The sequence below is a fragment of the Dama dama genome, chromosome 19 (genome assembly GCF_033118175.1).
Source record: "Dama dama isolate Ldn47 chromosome 19, ASM3311817v1, whole genome shotgun sequence".
NCBI classification, from domain to species: Eukaryota; Metazoa; Chordata; class Mammalia; order Artiodactyla; family Cervidae; genus Dama; species Dama dama.
Window position 1 is genome coordinate 4,471,024 of NC_083699.1, and position 22,099 is coordinate 4,493,122.

General features: G+C 40.1%; 1 protein-coding gene across 1 annotated transcript; it reads right to left on the bottom strand.

Annotated features, from left to right (window-relative positions):
• Positions 1-17,405: 17,405 nt before the first annotated feature.
• Positions 17,406-21,734, bottom strand: SERP1 (stress associated endoplasmic reticulum protein 1). Its single transcript, XM_061168102.1, has 3 exons — positions 21,502-21,734; positions 21,150-21,225; positions 17,406-19,962 (listed from the first exon to the last, which is right to left on the bottom strand). Exons 1-3 carry the CDS (start codon positions 21,583-21,585, stop codon positions 19,922-19,924), a joined length of 201 nt encoding a protein of 66 aa, XP_061024085.1. The 5' UTR covers positions 21,586-21,734; the 3' UTR covers positions 17,406-19,921.
• Between the last annotated feature and the right edge of the window lie 365 nt (positions 21,735-22,099).

Sequence of the window (22,099 nt, forward strand, 5' to 3'; positions counted from 1 at the left end):
AAATAGGAAAAGGAGTACATCAAGGCTGTATATTGTCACCCTGCTTATTTAACTTATATGCAGAGTACGTCATGAGAAATGCTGGGCTGGATGAAGCACAAGCTGGAATCAAGATTGCTGGGAGAAACATCAATAACCTGAGATATGCAGATGACACCACCCTTATGGCAGAAAGTGAAGAGGAACTAAAAAGCCTCTTGATGAAAGTGAAGGAGGAGAGTGAAAAAGTTGGCTTAAAGCTCAACATTCAGAAAACTAAGATCATGGCATCTGGTCCCATCACTTCATGGGAAATAGATGGGGAAAGAGAGGAAACAGTGTCAGACTTTATTTTGGGGGGCTCCAAAATCACTGCAGATAGTGATTGCAGCCATGAAATTAAAAGACACTTACTCCTTGGAAGGAAAGTTATGACCAACCTAGATAGCATATTAAAGAGAAGAGACATTACTTTGTCAACAAAGGTCCATCTAGTCAAGGCTGTGGTTTTTCCAGTGGTCATGTATGGATGTGAGAGTTGGACAGTGAAGAAAGCTGAGTGCTGAAGAATTGATGCTTTTGAACTGTGGTGTTGGAGAAGACTCTTGAGAGTCCCTTGGACTGCAAGGAGATCCAACCAGTCCATCCTAAAGGAGATCAGTCCTGGGTGTTCATTGGAAGGACTGATGTTGAAGCTGAAACTCCAGTACTTTGGCCACCTCATGTGAAGAGCTGACTCATTGGAAAAGAACGTAATGTTGGGAAGGATTGGGGGCAGGAGGAGGAAGGGACAACAGAGGATGATATGGTTGGATGGCATCACCAACTCGATGGACATGGGTTTGGGTGGACTCTTGGAGTTGGTGATGGACAGGGAGGCCTGGGGTGCTACGGTTCATGGGGTTGCAAAGAGTCGGACACGACTGAGCAACTGAACTGAACTGAACTGAACTGAACATAGTCTCAAAATATTTAAAGCAAAAATGTGGAGAAATATTAGAAGAAACTTACAAACCCATACATTTCTATCGAGAAGTTTACAAATTAATAAGAATCTAGATTTAAACAACATAATTAACAATCTGATCAAGGTTACAAATGCAGAACTGGCACCACAAACTAGATAATACACATCATGTAAAAATAACCACATAGGGATACTGGCTGGGAATATAAAGTAGAGATACCTCAAGGGAAAGGAATTTGAGAAGACTGCATTTATCCTTTGACCCAGAAATCTCAGTTCCGAGAGTTTAACCGCAAAAACACATGTGTGAAAGTATGAAAAGATAAGGAATTCCCTGACAGGAGGAAGTAAGATCCTGCAAGCCCCATGGTGCAGTGAAAAGTTTTTCTAAATGTGAAAAGATATATACACAAGGCAATTTATTCCAGTTTGATTTGTAACAGTGAGAGACGAAAAACAACCCACACATCCATGAATAGGTTACTGGTTGAATAAATATGTGGCTCAGATCATGAACTCCTTATTGCAAAATTCAGACTTAAATTGAAGAAAGTACGGAAAACCACTAGGCAACTCAGGTATGACCTAAATCAAATCCCTTATGAATATACAGTGGAAGTGACAAATCAAGGGATTAGATCTGATAAGTAGAGAGCCTGAAGAACTATGGTCGGAGGTTTCGAACTTTTGTACAGAAGGCAGTGATCAAAACCATCACCAAGAAGAAATGCAAAAAGGAAAAGTGGTTTTCTGAGGAGGCCTTACAAATAGCTGAGAAAAGGAGAGAAGCTAAAGGCAAAGAAAAAGGAAAGATATACCCATCTGAATGCAGAGTTCCAAAAAATAGCAAGGAGAGATAAGAAAGCCTTCTTCAGTGATCAGTGTAAAGAAATAGAGGAAAACAATAGAATGGGAATGACTAGAGATCTCTTCAAGAAAATCAGAGATACCAAGGGAACATTTCATGCAAAGATGGGCACAATTAAGAACAGAAACAGTATGGACCTAACAGAAGCAGAAGATGTTAAGAAGAGGTATCAAGGATACACAGAAAAACTATACAAAAAAGATCTTCCTGACCCAGATAACCATGATGGTGTGGTCACTCACCTAGAGCCAGACATCCTGGAATGTGAAGTCAAGTAGGCCTTAGAAAGCATCACTACAAACAAAGCTAGTGGAGGTGATGGAATTCCAGTCGAGCTATTTCAAATCCTGAAAGATGACGCTGTGAAAGTGCTGCACTCAACATGCCAGCAAATCTGGAAAGCTCAGCAGTGGCCACAGGAGTAGAAAAGGTCAGTCTTCATTCTAATCCCAAAGAAAGGCAATGCCAGAGAATGCTCAAACTACCGCACAACTGCACTCATCTCACACGCCAGCAAAGTAATGCTCAAAATTCTCCAAGCCTGGCTCCAACAGTACGTGAACTGAGAACCTCCAGATGTTCAAGCTGGACTTAGAAAAGGCAGAGGAGGCAGAGATCAAACTGCCAGCATCCATTGGATCATAGAAGAAGCAAGAGAGTTCCAGAAAAACATCTACTTCTGCTTCACTGACCACGCTAAAGCTCTTGACTGTGTGGATCACAACAAATTGTGGAAAATTCTTCAAGAGAAGAGAATACCAGACTACCTTACCTCCCTCCTGAGAAATCTGTATGCAGATCAAGAAGGAACGGTTAGAACCCGACATGGAACAACAGACTGGTTCCAAATTTGTGAAGGAGTACATCAAGGCTATATATTGTAACCTTGCTTATTTAACTTCTATGCAGAGTACATCATGCAAAATGCCAGACTGGATGAAGTACAAGCTGGAATCGAGATTTCCAGGAGAAATATCAAGAACTTCAGATATGCAGATGACACCACCCTTACGACAGAAAGTGAAGAGGAACTAAAGAACCTCATGATGAAAGTGAAAGAAGAGAGCGAAAAAGCTGGTTTAAAACACAACATTCAGAAAACTAAGATCATGGCATCTGGCCCCATGACTTTATGGCAAATAGATGGGGAAACAATGGAAACCATGGCAGTCTTTTTTTTCTTGGGCTCCAAAATCACTACGGATGGTGATTGCAGCCATGAAATTAAAAGACACTTGCTTCTTGGAAGAAAAACTATGACCATCCTAATCCGCCTATTAAAAAGCAGAGACATTACTTTGTCAACAAAGGTCTGTTTAGTCAAAGCTATGGTTTTTCCAGTGGTCACGTATGGATGTGAGAGTTGGACTATAAAGAAAACTGAGCACCGAAGAATTGATGCTTTTGAACTGTGGTGTTGGAGAAGACTCTTGAGAGTCCCTTGGACTGCGAGGAGATCCAACCAGTCCATCCTAAAGGAGATTGGTCCTGAATATTCATTGGAAGTGCTGCTGATAAAGCTGAAGCTCCATTACTTTGCCCACCTGATGCGAAAAACTGACTCATTGGAAAAGACCCTGATGCTGGGAAAGATTGAAGGCAGGAGGAGAAGGGGACAACAGAGGAGGAGATAGTTGGACGGCATCACCAATTTAATGGACATGAGTTTGAGCAAGCTCTGGGAGTTGGTGATGGACAGGATAGCCTGGCGTGCTGCAGTCCATGGGGTTGCAAAAAGTCGAATACAACTGAGTGACTGAACTGGACTGAATAAACATGGCACATCCTGATTATGCAACTATAAAAAGAAGTGAGGAATATCTGCATACTGATATGGACTGATGCCCAGCATACAAAATTTTTATTTTGTTTTGCAGGGTACATTTTAAGGGAAAAAAGCAAAAAGAATAAAAAAATATATGTGCAGTGTTACCATTTGGCTAAGAAAATGATGATATCTGCATAATATTAATATTCATATCTCTACTCTGTCTTGGAAGAACAAAACAAAAACTTTTTAAAAAAGGTTATCTATTATGTAACCCAGCAATTCCTCTTAGACATACTCCAAAGAAAACACATATGTTCATACAGAAACTTCAACATGAATATTCACGGCAGCACTATTCATAACAGTCAAAAAATTGAAACAACCCAAAACTCATTCATCAACTGATGAATGAGTAAGCAAACTGTTATATCCAAACAACAGAATATTATTCAATCATAAAAGAATAACATATTGATTAATACAACAAATAAATGAATCTTGAATACATTGTGCTAAGTCAAAGAAGACAGTCACAAAAGGCCACAGATTAAATTATGCCATCAATAAAAAAAGTCCCAAGTAGGCAAACCCAGAGAGAAAGAAAGTAAATTAGTATTTGCCAGGGTTAGGGGGAAGGTGAATGGAGAATAGGGAGTGGCATTTTTTTTTTTTTGAGAAGATAAAATATTCTTCTCAAAATTAGATAGTGATGATAGTTGTCAACTTTGTAAATATACTAAAAATGATAAATTATACATTTTAAAGGGTGAGTGTTATGGTATACTAATTATATTTAAATATTTTAAATGCTTTAACCTTATCAATAGGAAGAAGAAACAGAATAGAAAAGATAGGAAAAGAAACTGGATTTCTCTGAATATATTTACATTGTTTAATAGATCCGACTTTAGAAACATGTAAATATGCCACATATAAATAAAATCAAATTGAAAAGCAGGAATTCCCAGCAGTCCGGTGGCTAAGACTCCACCTTCCAATGCAGGGGGCACAGTTTCAATCCCATAGCAAACCAAGACCACACAAGCCTGTGGTACAGCCAAAGAAATAAATAAATTCCTGAAATTCCTCTCTGGGATTATGCCACTAATTTGTTACACTGTTAGATTCACTTGTTCCATTTGATTTTTATTTTCAGGCTTTTCTTTCTTTCTTTTTTACTAACAGCTTTACTAATATATAATTCACATACCATATAAATCATTGATTTTATTAAAGTGAAAAATTAAGTGGATTTTAGGATATTCAGAGCTGTACAACCCATCATCACAGTCACATTTCTAGCACCTCAAAAAGAAACCGAATACCCTTTAGCAATTACCATTCAATTATTCACCCACACTTCATAGCCTAAAGCAATCACTAAGTTACATTCTCTTTCTATATATTTGCCTATTATGGATATTTCATATAAATGGAATCATTTGATATGTGGTATTTTGTGACTGGCTTCATCCATGCTGTAACCTGTATAAACACTTCATTCCTTTTTATGGCTGAATAATATTCTATTAAATAGATAGACCATATTTTGTGAATCCACTCATGAACTGATGGAGATTTGGGTTGTTTTTACTTTTGACTATTGTGAATGATGCAGCTATAAACATTTGTGTGCAAGTTTTTGTGTGAACATATGTTTCCATTTCTCTAGCAGTAGAATTGCTTAAGTCCTTAACTGTTTTGAGGAGTGCCAGATTGTTCTCTGGAGCGGCTGTACCACTTCACACCCCCACCAGTGTATGAGGGGGTCCCGTTTCTCTACATCCTTGTCAGTGTTTGTTATTATTGTCTTTTTGATTCCAGCCATCCTAGTGGGAGTGAAGTGGTATCTCATTGTGGTTTTAATTTGCATTTCCCTGATGGCAAATGATTTTCATATGCTTATTGGCTGGGTGTGTATCTTCTTTAGTGAGATACTTCTGCAAACCCTGCGCTTATTTATATTTGATTTTAGTAAGAACATTTTAAAATTGAGGTATAATTGACATAAAACATTATATTAGTTTCAGGTGTGCAACATAATGATTCAATATTTGTATACATCAATATGTTGCAAGATGACCACCACAATAATTGAGACTTCCCTAACAGTCCAGTGATTAAGACTTCACCTAATGCAGGGGGGTGCAGGTTTGATTCCTGCTCTGGGAGTTAAGATCCCACATTTTGACATGGACCATTGTGGCCAAAAAAACAAAACATGAAACAGAAGCAATATGGTAACAAACTCAATAAAGACTTTAAAAATGGTCCACATAAAAAAAATCATTAAGAAAAAAAAGCAAAACGATGTACTCTTAGTAGCTTTCAAATACTCAGTACAGTATTAGTAATTACAGTCATCCTGCCGTACATTACATGCCATGACTAATTTATTTAAGTGGAAGTTTGTACCTTTTGACTCCTTTTCACCTACCCACCCCTAGCCCCTGACTCTGGTAACCATCAGTCAAAGAAAGAACGCTTATATGAGATCTCTTTTGCCCAATAAAAAAGTTATTTATTTCTTATTATTGATTTGTAAGAGATCTTGATATAATTCTAAACAGAAGTTCTTTATCGGATATATGATTTGCAAGTTTTTTCTTCCAGTTTATGGGTTGTCTTTTCAACTTTCTTGAAAATGTCTTTTGAAGCAAAAAAGCTTTAAATTTTGATGGAAGTCCAATTAATCTACTCTTTTTGTTGTTCATGCTTTTAGTGTCATACTAAGGATTCACTGCCAAATCCAAGGTCATAAAGACTTATGCTCATATTTTCTTCTTGACTTTTCTTTTCTTTGGCTCTTACATTTAGGTCTTTATCAATTTTGAGTTTATTTTTATATACGATATAAAGCAAGGGTCCAATTTTATTCTTCTGCTTGTGGATATTGTTGTCCCAGCATCATTTGTTGAAAAGACTATTTTTTTCCTACTGAACTGTCTTGGCATCCTTGTTGAAAACTCCACTGACTAAATGTATGAGTATATAAAACATATTGACTCTATCTCCCTCATGAAATACTGCCAAGGACAAAGAGAACAGCAAAGCAATTTGTTTTTCTTTTAAACACTTTTTTCTTAATTTTTTTTTTGCAAAGAAAAAATTTAAAATACTGTTTTTAGTAGTCATAAATGTTAATAAAATCATTACTGTATTTTGAAGCTACTGTACACTTAGTAGGATAAAAATAACTAAATAATTACATTAATGTTCTTGGGAGCCAAGGTTTTCAATTTAAGAAAAAAGGATATAAACACAAAATTCAAGAAATATGCAAAAGTCTATATAATCTTACATCTGAACTGGAATTGTCAATATAAAATCATGTAAATTCATTTATCTTTAAAGTACATATTGTGTATCTTTGTTCACCAAAAGTCTTAGTAGCAATGAGAACATGGGGGGCAATGAACACCCATAGAATTCAGGGTGTGATTTCTAAATACCATATCTTCATACAAAGCACCAGGGGCTCTGAGAAAATGGCCGCATGCATATTTGGGTGGCAGAAATCTCAGGTGCCTCTGGGGTAACTCGTTATGCCAGTCTCTTTTCTGTCTGCTTCACACGTGTTGGGCTGCACCCGACAAAAGGCCTGTGCTTACCCAGCTTCAAGGCTGAAGAAAAAGTCCCCAGTCAGCCGCAGAGACGTCACTGGTTTAATGGATAGCGGGGAGCTGATGCGTCTGAAGCGAGGTGCTGGAGTGACCCCCCACTGCGTGCAGTGGGCAGGGCTGCGGGCAGTCCCCCATCCTGGGGCGCAGCAGCGGGCCAATACCAGTTACAGGGGAACTGACCTCCGGTGGGCTCACCCGGGAAACCAGCAGAGGGCCATGCCGCTCTTTGATAAGCGATCGCTCAGAATTCCCTGGTGGTTCAGTGGTTAGAACTCTGATAAGCTGTCACTAGCTGGGGCCTGGGGCAAGCACTGAGGAAGACCAGTCTTGCGAGCCGGGTGTGCATGAAGCAGGCACTAGCTGGGCCGGGGATGTAGAGAGGGCAAGAGACAGCCATCTTGAGTGGCCTGGACTACGACATGCATCAGTTCATTTAATTTCATGTTATAATTGACAAAACTGAGACTTAAATAGATTGCCCAAGGTTACACAGAAACAAAGTGATGCAAACCCAGGCTTCACGGCCAGCATTTGAAAACTTGGTCAACCTTGTTAAGAATCAGAGAAATGCATTTTATTGATAAAATAACATTGAGACACTTTATTTTCTTATTAGAACTGCAAAAGTTAATGTTGAATAAAATGACATTTTAGTGAGCACTTGAGGATATAACAAATCTTACACATTGTTTAATCTTTCGAGCCTTTTTTGGCTAATGATTTCACCACTCTTAATACATTTGAAGAGGCACATACCTCACACTCAGAAGTTCCACTTCTAGACTAGGGAAATTCTACAATATTATATCTGTACAAGAAAGCAATGTATAAATATCCACATTTTTTACAGCCCCACAAGCTTTGAGAAAAAGAAAGCTGGTGACTTCCTGCCAAGTTAAATATGGAGCCTGCTTTCCTTTTTTGTTTTCAATGAGGAAGGCCCCTCACCCTATCAGAGATCTTTTCATTTTTGTGGTTCATGAAGTAGCGGAATGTTATTTGCATAGAGTATTTTTAACTTTTTGAAGTGCTTTTACCATCATTAGGTTTCATAACAGTTGCCTGTGACAGGAGAGTGTTTCCTTTTCCTTAGCCTAAGAAGCTTAAGGGATTTAAGGTCAAAGATCTAGAATTCAGTTCAGTTCAGTTGCTCAGTCGTGTCCGACTCTTTGCCACCCCCTGGACTGCAGCACACCAGCTTCCCTGTCCATCGCCAACTCATGGAGCTTGCTCAAACTCATGTCCATCGAGTCGGTGATACCATCCAACCATCTCACCCTCTGTTGTCCCCTTCTCCTGCCTTCAATCTTTCCCAGCATCAGGGTCTTCTCCAAGGAGTCAGTTCTTTGCATTAGGTGGCCAAAGTATTGGAGTTTCAGCTTGAGAATCTGTCCTTCCAATGAATATTCAGGACTGATTTCCTTTAGAACATCTACTTCTAGAACTCAGAGCCCCCTTCAGAAAGTCTCAAAATTTAATTTGCGTACAAATCACCTGGGGATCCAGTGAGAATGCAAATTGTGATTCAGTGGGCCTTGGGTGAGGCCTGAGATGCTGCATTGTTAACAGGCTTCCTGGTTATTGCTGGTCCCCAGGCCACACTCTGAGTGGTGGGAGGTTAAGCCTTTGACTCGGGCTAGGTATTAAACTTCACTGGTCTGCTTTCCCCATGTGTACTTGGTACTGCAAATGCTGACAGCCAAATAAGAGGCTGTCACCTTGAAAAAATCCTGACCTTGTTCTTAAGCAAGCAGATATGACTTAAGCAAGCAGATACGATTTTGTGTTTTCATTCTCTGTGGCCGCCTTCCTTCTTTCTATGTGCAATTAACACATGGGCCGTGCATGGATAGCCAAGACTGGAGTCAGGAGGAAATATGCTTGGGTACGTCCAGTGTTTATGATTTGGGCTTTGTCAAAAATTAGTCTGTAGCAATGCTGGTTGCATGTGCACCTTACAATCTACAGTTGTTTACCAGCAGTGCATCTAATAAAACAAACTCGCAGCGCCTTTGTGGTTCACCTGGCTCCCCAGCACCTCTGGGTGACAGGAGCCTGCAGCACGAGTGGCATTTACACAGAAGGGCTCTGGCAGCCTCCTCTGCCTCAGGCATGAGTTCTGGTTTGGTAACCACACCACATCCTATTAATAAACGCTAACAATGCGCTGTGGCCTTGCTGTAGGGAATTCCTGTGAGGAGAAGCAGCTATTCTCCCAGGGATTGGACCTGGTTTGGGGGGTGGGGGTGGGCAGAAACAGAGCCATTCTGGGTTCCCAGTCTGGGGTGCAGAAGGACGCCCCAGTGTGGCATCCTTGCCCCTTCCTGCGCCCTAGGTTGGGGCTGAAAGGGCAGCTGACAGTCCACAGGCACCTGTTCTAAACAGCAAGTGTGCTGGTTTGGCTCTTCCCTTATAACTGGACAGACTGGTACAGCGAGGTGTCAGCTTTCTTTGTGAAGCAGATTTTGGTCTTCTCAATTACAATTATTATGAACAGTTCTCAAATGTGACTGAAGGGCAAATACAGCTGCTGAAATATTTTCAAATATCAAGCCTATCTTGAGAGAAGCTATGTCTAACTAAGGTAGTCTGAATTCTAACACTGAGCCCAGCCATTAAGCAGAGGTGGCCAGGATTGGAAGTAGTTGGGACATGTGTTATTCTGGGGATAGATGATCTTACAAGACATGTTCTTACTTTAAACGTGATTCTGATATAATAGCTCTCACTGCTCTTTCACTTTATCATGCAACTGAAATGTCAAGCTCCCCCTGTGAGTGCAAAGTTTCACACCAGCCTTTGTGGTGGTGAGAGTAAATGAAAAAAGATTGAAAACGAAAGATATGAGAAATAAATAACAAAAAAGAAAGATATGGCATTTGTTCTTAAATATTTTCATACACTAGCTGAGAAATTAAGAAACAAAACTATGAATCATGGTAACATAATAAATGCTGATTGGTCCGGGTCATCAGTTCCAAAGACAGTACTTCTGATTCCAATAGGAAGGGGAAACTTCTCAGAGGAGGTGAAATTTAAACTAGATTTTGAAGGCTATGTAGTATGATAATATAGGAAAATGAAGAAAACAGTACAGGTTATCTAGAGAACAAACAGGTGGTTCCCAGAGGAGAGGAGTGGCAGGGGGAGAAGAGAGAAATAGGTGAGGGAGATTAGGAGGTACAAAATTTCACTTGCAAAATAAATGAGTCGCAGAGACAAGATGTACATTGTAGGGAATACAGTCTATAGTTAGGTAATGTCTTTGCATGGTGACAGATCATAACTAGACTTACCAGGATGATCATTTTGAAATGTATAGACATACTGAATCACCATATTGGGTGCCAGGAACTAGCACAGTGATGGTGTCAAATACGTTTCAAAAATCAACTAACTCATAGGAACAAAAGAGATCAGATTTGAGGCAGTGGTGGGGTTGGGGGAAGGGGGAATTGGATGAAGGCAATCAAAAGGTACAACTTCCAGTTATAAGATAAATACGAGGGATGACATGTGCAACATGATAAATATAATTAACACTACTGCATATTATATATGAAAGTTGTTAAGAGTAAATCCTGAGTCCTCATCCCAAGGGAAAAAAATTTCTTGTTTAATTTTGTACTGTATGAGATGATGGATGTTCAGTAAACTTATTGTGGTAATCATTTCATGATGTATGTAGGTCAAATCACTATGCTCTACATCTTCTTTGGCTGTGCCATGCAGCGTATAGGATCTTAGTTCTCCAACCAGGGATCGAATCTGGGCCGTCGGCAGTGAAAGCACAGAGCCCCAGTCGCTGGGCTGCCAGGGAACTACCCAGGCTCTAGATCTCAAACTTGTTCAGTTCTCAGTCATGTCCTCCTCTTTGCAATCTCATGGACTGCAGCCCACCGGACTTCTCTGTCCTTCACTGTCTTAGAGAGTTTGCTCAAACCCTTGTCCATTGAGTCTGTGATGCCATGCAACCATCTCATCCTCTGTCACCCCCTTCTCCTCTGTCCTCAATCTCTCCCAGCATCAGGGTCTTTCCCAATGAGTCAGCTCTTCGCATCAGTTGGCCAAAATATTGGAGCTTCAGCATCCTCCCTTCCAATGAATATTCAGGATTGATTTCCTTAAGGATTGACTGGTTTGATCTCCTTCCTGTTCGAGAGTCTTCTTCAAGCACCAAAGTTCAAATGCATCGATTCTTTGGTGCTCAGCCTTCTTTATGGTCCAATTCTCACATCCATAAATGACTACCGGAAAACCATAGCTTTGACTATATGGACCTTTGTTGGCAAAGTGATGTCTCTGCTTAATACACTATCTAGGTTTGTCATAGCTTTCCTTCCAAGGAGCAAGGATCTTTTAATTTCATGGCTGCAGTCACCATCAGCAGTGATTCTGGAGCCCAAGAAAATAAACTCTGTCACTGTTTCCACTTCTTCCCTTCTATTTGCCATGAAGTGATGGGACTAGACACCATGTTCTTACTTTTTTGAATGTTGAGTGTTGAGTTTTAAGTCAGCTTTTTCTCTTTCCTCTTTCTCACCCTCATCAAGCAAGCTCTTTAGTTCCTCTTCCTTTTCTGCCATTACAGTGGTATCATCTGCATATCTAAGGTTGCCGATATTTCTCTTAGCAATCTTGATTCTAGCTTATGATTCATCCAGCCCAGCATTTCACATGATATACTCTGCATATAAGTTAAATAAGGAAGGTGACAATATACAGCCTTGACATACTCCTTTCCCAATTTGGAACCAGTTCATTGTTCCTTGTCTGGTTCTAACTGTTGCTTCTTGGCCTGCATGCAGGTATCTCAGGATACAGGTAAGGTGGTCTGGTATTCCCATCTCTTTAAGAATTTTCCAAGATTTTTTTGTGATACACACAGTTTAAGGCTTTAGCATAGTCAATGAAACAGAAATAGATGTTTTTCTGGAATTCTCTTGCTTTCTCTATGATCCAATGAATGTTGGCCATTTGATCTCTGGTTCCTCTGTCTTTTCTAAATCCAGCGTGTACTTCTGGAAGTTCTGGGTTCATGTACTGCTGAAGCCTAACCTGAGGAATTTTGAGCATTACCTTGCCAGCATGTGAAATGAGTGCAATTTTATGGTAGACTGACCATTCTTTGCCATTGCCTTTCTTAGGGACTGGAATGAAAACTGACCTTTTCCAGTCCTGTGGTCACTGCTGAGTTTTCCAAATTTGCTGACATATTGAATGCAGCACTTTAATAGCATCATCTTTAGGATTTTAAATAGCTCACCTGGAATCCCATCACCTACACTAGCTTTGTGTGTAGTAATGTTTCCTAAGGCCCGCTTGACATCACACTCCAAGAGGTCTGGCTCTAGGTAACTGATCACACCATCATGGTAATGTGGGTCATTAAGAGCTTTTTTTGTGTGTAGTTCTTGCATGTGTTCTTGCCACCTCTTTTTAATCTATTGTTAGGTCCTTATCATTTCTGTCCTTTATTGTGCCCATTCTTGCATGAAATGTTCTCTCGATAGCTCCAATTTTTCTTGAGATATCTCTAGTGTTTCCCATCCTATTGTTTTCCTCTACTTTTTTGTATTGTTCACTTAAGACGACTTTCTTATCTCTCCTTGCTATTCTCTGGAACTCTGCATTCAGTTGGGTGTACTTCCCTTTCTCCCTTGCTTTTGCTTCTCTTTTTTTTCTCAGCTAATTGTAAAGCATCCTCAGGCAACCACCTTGCTTTCTTGCACTTCTTTTTTTGGGATGGTTTTGGTTACTCCCTTCTGTACAAAGTTCCAAACCTCCGTCCATAGTTCTTCAGGCACTCTGTCTACCAGATCTAATCCCTCACATCTATTCATCACCTCCCCTGTATACTCATAAGGGATTTGATTTAGGTCATACCTAAATGGACTAGTGGTTTTCCCACCAGGTAAATTTCCCACTGCTGCTATTGCTAAGTCACTTCAGTCGTGTCTGACTCTGTGCGACCCCATAGACGGCAGCCCACCAGACTCCCCTGTTCCTGGGATTCTCCAGGCAAGAACACTGGAGTGGGTTGCCATTTCCTTCTCCAATGCATCAAAGTGAAAAATGAAAGTGAAGTCGTTCAGTCGGGTCCTATTCTTAGCAACCCCATGGACTGCAGCCTACCAGGCTCCTCCGTCCATGGGATTTTCCAGGCAAGAGTACTGGAGTGGGGTGCCATTGCCTTCTCCAAATTTCCCACTAGGAAATTAAATTTTCAATTTAAGCCTGAATTTTGCAATAAGAAGCTCACGATCTGAACCATAGTGAGCTCCTGTTCTTGTTTTTGCTGACAGTATAGAGCTTCTTCATTTCAGCTGCAAAGAATAAAATCAGTCCGATCTCTGTATTGATCATCTGGTGATGTACATAGGTAGTCATATCCTGTGTTGTTGGAAAAGGGTGCTTGCTATGACCAGTGTCTTCTCTTGACAAAACTGTTAGCCTTTGCCCTGCTTCACTTTGTACTTCAAAGTCAAAATTGCCTGTTACTTCAGGTCTCTCTTGACTTCCTACTTTTACAGTCCAACCTCCTATGATGAAAAGGATGTATTTGATGTTAGTTCTAGAAGGTCTTATAGGTCTTCATAGAACCAGTCATCTTCAGCTTCTTCAGCATTAGTGGTTGAGGCACAGACTTGGATTACTGTGATGTTGAATGGTTTGGTCTTGGAAATGAACCAAGGTCATTCCATTGTTTACGCAAGCCTCTTCACCATAACGAGGCTGTGATCCATGAAAGTGAGTAAAGTCACTCAGTCGTGTCCGACTCTTCCTGACCCCATGGACTGTAGCCTACAAGGCTCCTCTGTCCATGGGATTTTTCCAGGCAAGAGTACTGGAGTCGGTTGCCATTTCTTAAACCAAACTAATACAATGCTGTATGCCAATTATATTTTGATAAGACTGGAAGAAAAGTTATTTAGTAAAGTGAGCAAATGCTGTTGGAAAATGGTGCTTACAGTCAACACAGGTTGCTTCAACCTTTATTTAAAAATGCAGTATCTGGAGGAAGGACAATAGAGTAAAAAAAATGTCTAGGCAGATAGTGCTTTTTTTAAAACTAATTGAGGGTTTGTTGACAACCCTGCATTGTCAGATGATAGCATTTTTCAGCAATATTTTTTAAATTAAGGTATATTCATTGTTTTTCAGACATAATACTACTTTACACAATAGACTATCAGTTCAGTTCAGTTCAGTCGCTCAGTCATGTCCGAGACTCTTTGCGACCCCGTGAATGGCAGCACGCCAGGCCTCCCTGTCCATCACCAACTCCCGCAGTCTACCCAAACCCATGCCCACTGAGTTGGTGATAGTGTAGTATAAACATAACTTTTATATGCACTGGGAAATCAAAAGTTCCTGTGACTTACTTTATTGCAATATTCTTTATTGTGGTGGTCAGGAAGTGTACCACAGTATCTCTGAGGTATGTCTATATACAGGGATTAGTTTTCTCTCAGAGTTCATCCTTCTTTCTAGAAGAAAAGAATGATTTTAATCCAATTCCCCCAGTTGAAATAAAAGTCATACTCATGTATGTAGACTTTTACATACATACTTTTACATATACATACTCATATGTAGTCTTACATATGACATGTAAGTAGAACTCATGTACATTGAAACTGGATAATATAGTGAGCCTTACATGTACATACAATCTTCACAGGACTCCAGGGAGACGACAGTACTCAAAATGATAAAAATTTTGAGCCAAAAACCAGGAGTTAAAGAATACTTTTTGTTTTTGCTTTTGTAACCTCCCTCAGGTCAGAGTGTATAGGCAATTGGCCATTGTATATCTGTATCTAACATCAATTCTGTTTATTCTTTTTCCACCCAAAGGAAAATAATTTATTGCCATGTCTGGAATGTTGAATCTGAAAAACTGTGGTACAAGAATCTTAATGAATTATACAAATAAAGGAAGGAAGCATTAAAAAAAAAAATAGCACAAGATAGCTGAAAAATGAAAGTAGACTCCTGGGGCAAGAACAGGTCTCTGAAAGGAAAGTATGCGGCACAAGGCTGAAAAGAAAGGTTGGGTCATGTTATGAACTGGCCTAAAAATCATAGTTAGAAGAGTTAGTTCATTCCAATGGCAGTAGGAAGCCATTGAAGTTTAGTTAATCATCAGATCTTACCTTTATCAAACACTCAAAGGGGTTCATGAAATTAATATACAATCTTCTAAGGTAAAAGGAGATTCCTAAAGAATGATAAATCCTTGGCATTCAGCATAACAAAGAGCCAGTGTGGTCGACCCACGTCCACTTTTCTAATCCTTGCTCTGCTACTGGTTCGTTGATGATGGGAGAGATAACTTCTCTAGGTCATAATTTCCTCAAGTGTAAATAAAGGGGGATAATCAAGATCATTTGAAGAGTTCCTTTTAGCTCCAAAATAAATTATTCTCATTCTCCTGTTTGACTTTCTCCCTAAGTAAGAAAAAAAGAAAAACCTGTTACTAACCCATTTGAGGATACTGAAATCATAGCTTTAATTATTAAAATGTGCAGATTAGTTCTATCTTCACCCCAAAGTGGAAATTTGTACACAGGAAGTCAGTCACACATGCATTATTCACTGAACCTTGTATCTGTGGAAAGCACATATCTGTCTTTTTTGACTACTGGGCTAACAAAAAATACTTTTCAACATCACAGATTAAAAATTTTAAATGAAGGGTTAGCAAAACTACTTTTAAAAAATGCACCCTTAAATATGTTATAGTGAATAACATTACTGATTTGATCTTTGTTAATTCCATGCTGTATAGGAAACACCAATAGTAAATTTGTCACAAATTCATTTTCAAAAGAAGTTGCATCCATAAAAGGACAAATTCTCTTTTTCTTTCAATTGGCAAGAGGGAAAAAAAAAAAATTTAGGGGCTTCCCAGATGACTCAGTGGTAAAGAATCTGCCTGCCCAGTGCAGGAGACACAGGTTCAATCCCTAATCTGGGAAGATCCTACAGGCCATGGAGCAACTAAGACCATGCACAACTACTGAGCCTGCGCTTTGAGGCCAGGAGCTGCAACTACTGAAGCCCGGGTGCCCTCTAGCCTGTGCTCCACAAGAGAAGCCACGGCAACGAGAAGCCCAACAGCAACTGCAGAGTAGCCTCTGCTTCCCACAGCTAGAAAAAAGCATGCATGGCAATGACGACCCAGCACACCCCCAAAAAAAAAAAAAAGAAAAAAAAAATTGAACTTTTCTAAAAGCAGAAGCAAAGAGTTCATGAAAACATGTTTCCTGTGTGGATGTATTGCAGTCAGTCCTACAGTTTCTAGATGGTTTAGTGAGCCAGGAAACCTTGGCTCTAGTTTCTATTCTACCTCAACTGGCCCCGTGAGGGCAAAGACTCCATTTATCTGGTTTTACTTTTCTTCTGAAATACCTATCACAATTACAGTTGTTTTCATTGCATTGTTTTTTCCCTTACTACTGGCTTCCCTGGTGGCTGAGATAGTCAATCTACCTGCAATGCGAGCAACCCAGGTTCAATCCCTGAGTCAGGAAGATCCCCTGGAGAAGGAAATGGCAACCCACTCCAATATTTTTGCCTGGAAAATCCCATGGACGGCTACAGTTTATGGGGTCACAACTGAGTGACTAACACACTTGACTGGAAGTGCTGGGACTCTGTACTCACAGCTCTATTTCCAGAGCTGGCACCTAAGTTACCTTTGAATAAATGAATTTTCTTATCTGTAAATTGAGGCAGTTGTGCTAAATTTCCTATGTCATTTCTATCTTTTAAGATTCTGTGATATACATGAATTTACTTTGAATTATTTAAGTTCAGACAGTTGAATTTTTCCCTTCAAGTTAATTTCTAGCCTTTTATTGCTCATTAGAACTCTTTTCAAATTCAGACATTTTTGTTCTAACTCAACTTGGAAGATATGGTACTGTTCAAACAGGAAAGGATTCTCTGAGGGAGTGTCGTAAAATTTGCTACTAACTGAACTCTTACCTCTTAAGGTTGTGGTTTGCATCTAAAATGACAAGTAAAAAACTAAAAAGGTAGGTAAAGTTACAGCAAACTTCAAGACAATTTCTAAGTGGAAAATTTAATGATGTCCTAAATTTTAGAGATGTTAAAGCATAAGAAAATTTTGTTGTGGAATCTCCCATGTGCCAAAACTCCAGGAACCTCAGTGAGAAGAGCCATGGCTTTGCAGTTGAATATATACACTTCTTTAATGTAAATCAAAGTCTATTACAATGCATCCTGTTACAATGAAAATCTTCACTTATTTTGGAAACCCGCTTAATTACTTTGAGCAACATTATATACAACCCAACAGATAAAATGAAGTCACTGACAACTCCTTGAAATGTTATAGCTAAATTACAAAAGAGTAATTGGATAATGTAGACCATCCCAATAAAGTATTTATTCTCTACATTGTACTCAACATTAGATGACATATAAAATTCAACTGGGAAAGGGAGATCAAAAAAAACTGTGCTTTTTCCTTGTACCAGACTCAAATGAGATGAGGGTAAATTCCATATGAGAAAGTATTTAACTCATTGTGCTCTTATGTATTTTTCTTAGTACCTATTCCCAGTTATAAACCTTAAAATTTGTGCCTCTGGGTACTATTTCTTCTAACTCAAGTACAACATACCAGGCGTTCCTTAAAATCATCTTCTATTAACTATAAAACATATACTCAGATTAAGAACTCTACAAAATCATTTCCTTTTAGAAAACATCAACTATTCAGGGATCTTTATTTTTAAAGGGTAAATCAAATAATCAAATAAGACATAGCTTTCATTGACCCAAACATGCATAATCCATCCTTAATATAAAATGCACCCAATTGGTAATTACATATGAAATACAAAGGGAATGCAATTTTACGTATGTAAAACGACTGCTCACTATGGCAATTTAACAATCAAATTAATAGACATTGTTAAAAAAAAATTTCAATGTTTTAAAGCCAACTACCTACAGTAAACCAAGGGAAATTCTGATATGGAGATATGGAATAGTCTGACTCAAAAGCAAAGACTAAGGCACCTGCTATGAATTTAGAACAATAAATTTCATTTTTAAAGGTACAATAAAATAGAATTAGTTAACCAAAAGGGAAACAAACACAGGGGTTGATTTCCCGGGTGAGAAAGGCAGGTTAACAATGCAGATAAAAACGTGCTGGACCAACGTCGACAGATTCCTTTGCTATTCCAGAGTAGTCAAGAACCATCCTAACCACTCCTCTCACTCACTCTCCCCATACTTAGGGCTATCAGAAGCTTTGAGGTTCATACTGTATAGACTAGGTAGTAGATTTCCCTTCTGCTCCTCTTAAAACAGTTTATTTTAAAGAGAGATCCTGAGGCAATCAACAAAGCAAACAAGCAGCTTTCTCTGCAATTCATTAATACGCAGACATCTCTCAGGCTTTTTTCATCAACCTTATGGCTAAGTATTTAAATAGCCAATACTTGAAATTTTCAACAGTACCAGTAAACCTCAAACCTGCCTTATCACTCACCCTTAGCATTAGTAAAAAGAAAGTCTGATCAATCATAACCTGTAAAATCATACAACAAAGGGAAGACTAGGGACTCATTCTTATCAGTAAATCCATTTAATTCCCCTGACATTTTAGTCTGATATATCTAGTATCCTAACAGAATTTTAACCATGTATCAAGAAAAGCATTTCCAAACTAAGTGTAACTTTTCAGTTGATGTGCCTTTTTGGTATTAAAAGTGCTATCAACATGCTAAGATGTCTAACGGCACACTGGACTCAATAGTGTGTCCTGGTGAGGCATCCATTCTTAGTAGTATTTTCCCCCTAAAATGTTGTTCACCATAATAGACCCCTTCGATATATTAAAGTAATTCTGGTGAAATCAATGGTGATATTAAAAATCCTTCCCTGACTTAACTCCACCATGGCTACTTTTAGTGAAACTGAAGTGACTAAGTTATAAAATGCTCAACCAAGTTGTTTTCTTATGGCATCCTTGGTTAGTATACTCACTCATGCACAATCCAAGGTAGTGTAATAGAAATAATCATGTTAAAATAGACATTGTGGATGTAAGCATCTCCCTTTATATCGGGCATTTAGAAGCTTTTTAAAAAATTTTAGGTGCTAAAAGATTGTGGGAAAACTAGGCTAGCCGTGTAGTTGTTCCATTTATAAGTACCTTATTACAGGACAGTTACATGACCCTTTGTGGGAGTGTGCTTTCAATTCAAGAAACTGTAATAAAGTGCCTAGCTATATAAAAACTGTAGGATTCCAAATTTTAAATTAAGCTAACTGCATTTACACATTTGGGGTAACAAAATCTAGACCCTGTCTACATAGATTTAATCTAATTTTCTATTCTTTATCTTGTTCTAATAACCACATTTAAAAAAAAAAAACCAAAAACTTACTCTTTACTGACTGAATAAGTAGGGTCCACTACTGTGGCTTAACAATCAAATTTTATTGCTTTATTCATGTGGTGCTTTTGCAAGGCACTGTGGTATGGACTAGAAAACTTGGAATGACTTGTGAAGAAACCTTGGAATGACACATGAAGGATGATATGAACAGTCATTCTGAGGCAGGATGCTTTACTGAATTGTTTTTAACCAGGATACCAAACATCAGGAATGAGTTCAAGTTAAAATTCACAGGAGAATGGAAACATCTTAAGGTCAGTCACTTCACATGCCCATCCTGATACTTTGAATAATCTGGAAAATTGCTGTAAAAAGAAAGAGCAAAAATTAAAACATGCTTTGAATAAAACAGGCCTGGCAACCAACAAGTATTAAAGTAGTTCAAGAATCCAAGAACACCCTGACAATTACTTGCAAATACTATGTAACTTCAAGTAGTATGAAGACAGGCCTACTGTGATAATACAATTACTTTTCTATGCCTTAGCTTTCCTGAATTTTATGGCTAAATGTCTACGAGTTATCAAATAAGGAGCGATTTTTAAGAAAGAAATTAAAGTACCAAAGTGAACAGGGTTTTCTAGGATACAAGTATTTTGGTTTAACCCTAAGTATCAGGTGTACTTGGCCTATAATATATGCGTATTTCCTCATTCTCAGGAAGCTGAAATTCAGTTATCTTTAGGTTACATAAACTGCTTGGCTCTTGGCCATTAATCAGGAAAGCTTCTCCAACATTCAGGAGACAGACAAAGGGAAATGGTTAAAAGAAACCTCCAGTGACTTTAAAACGTCAGGACAAGGAAAGCAGAAGCATGTTATTTCCATATTAACAGCTTGCATATTAAAATAATAAATGAAAAGAGGAAAGACATTCTGTAATTCATTCGCAGAGACAAGAGTCTACCTACCACTCGAACCGCAGTCTGCCTTGATAACTAATTCTTCCTACCATATGTCAAACATTTCTTTCATTAAACTAAAAACATTTGTCTCACACATTAAATTGCCAATCAGGTACAAATTCCTCTACAATGGATTAATTCCTTGCACTAGCTTTACTTTACAAAACATAACCATTTTTGACTTAAAGACATTAGATTTTGGAACACGTTAGATTAAGTTCGAATAATTCCATGAACGTGAAATTCATAAGCTTCTCTTTCGCAAAGGTTGCTAAACATTCTAAATTCTCATTCTGGAAGGTGTGTTTTTTGTTTTGGTCTAATGTTTTTCAACTCGATGATTACTGAGGACCTGACCTCCTTTTCTGTTCTCCTGTGAGCGCAAATCAAACGGGGAGAAGTTTCTAGAGCACCACCCTCTGTACATATGTGGGACAAGTAATTTGGTTCGGACGAAAGAAAATTATAGATCTCCCGGCAGGTGGGTTGAGAACTGCGCGGGTAGGACTCACCACTCATGGGTCACCACGTCATCCCCAAACCCGTCATCCAACACCCAACCCGACGGTCGACCCCAAAACACTTACCAGAACCACAAACAACAAAAATGAAGAGAGCCAATAACCAGGGTCCTACAGACGCCTTCTCTTCAGGAGCATTTCTCTGCAAAATGGAAAATCCGCGGTTTGCAATGTAAAAAACGCGCCCTCAGCCCGGGCTCTCTCCGCCCGCACCCCGGGCCAGGCGGCCGGGTCCCCGCACGTCACAGGTCTCTCCCGCGTTCCCGAGTCGACCAGCTCCCGCACCCATCTGTTAAGCTCCCGGCTGAGGTCCAGCTCGCGGCCTCGGGCCCGAGTCTGGGAAGAGAGCTCGACGCGGCCCTGGAGCCCGGGCCTCAGAGCCGGCTGCGGGGCGGAGAGGCGCCCGCTCTTCCCTTACCGAGGTCTTGGCGACATTGCCGCGCTGCGTGATGTTCTTGCTGTGCTTCTCGTTGGCCATACGGATCCGCTGCTTGGCGACCATCTTCGCGGCGCCACCACCTGCCCCGGCCACCCCTCGGTCTCGCTCGCTCGCTTCTTCTCGGGCCGCTGCGACCGACGCTCCGCTCCCGGTGGCCGCGCCGCCAGAGCGAGGAGGCTCTCAGGCGGGGCGCTAGCTCCGACCGCTGGGCCTGGGCGAGGCGGGCTCCGGGGTCTGAACCCTAGCGGGGCGCGGGCCGACTGACGACGCCGGACTGTCCGGCCGAGCGAGGCGGGCGCGCGGGAGGTGGAGAGCAGGCCGCCAGGATAGTCTCGCGCTGCCGCTCTGGCCGCCGCCGGGAGCGAGGAATGTAAGAGGAAGGAAACGAACACAACGCAACAAGGAGACAGTGCAGCCCGTCGCCTCAAACTGCTTCGGGATCGGCTGCCAACGTCAGCACTGGACTGGCCCCGCCCCGCGGAAGTGCAGGCTCCGCCTGCTGAGGAAGACTGAGAGGGAGGGTGAAGTCCGGCGCACCGACCCTAGCCCCGCCCCTCCACGCTCCGTAAAGCGCGGC

Excerpts from the sequence above, each read along its gene's own strand:
- SERP1 (XM_061168102.1), bottom strand. The coding sequence starts at position 21,585 with ATGGTCGCCAAGCAGCGGATCCGTATGGCCAACGAGAAGCACAGCAAG. Across the intron at positions 21,226-21,501 it reads GCAATGTCGCCAAGACCTCG|AGAAATGCTCCTGAAGAGAA; the intron begins GTAAGGGAAGAG and ends TCCATTTTGCAG. Across the intron at positions 19,963-21,149 it reads TTTTGTTGTTTGTGGTTCTG|CAATTTTCCAGATTATTCAA; the intron begins GTAAGTGTTTTG and ends TTCTTTTTACAG.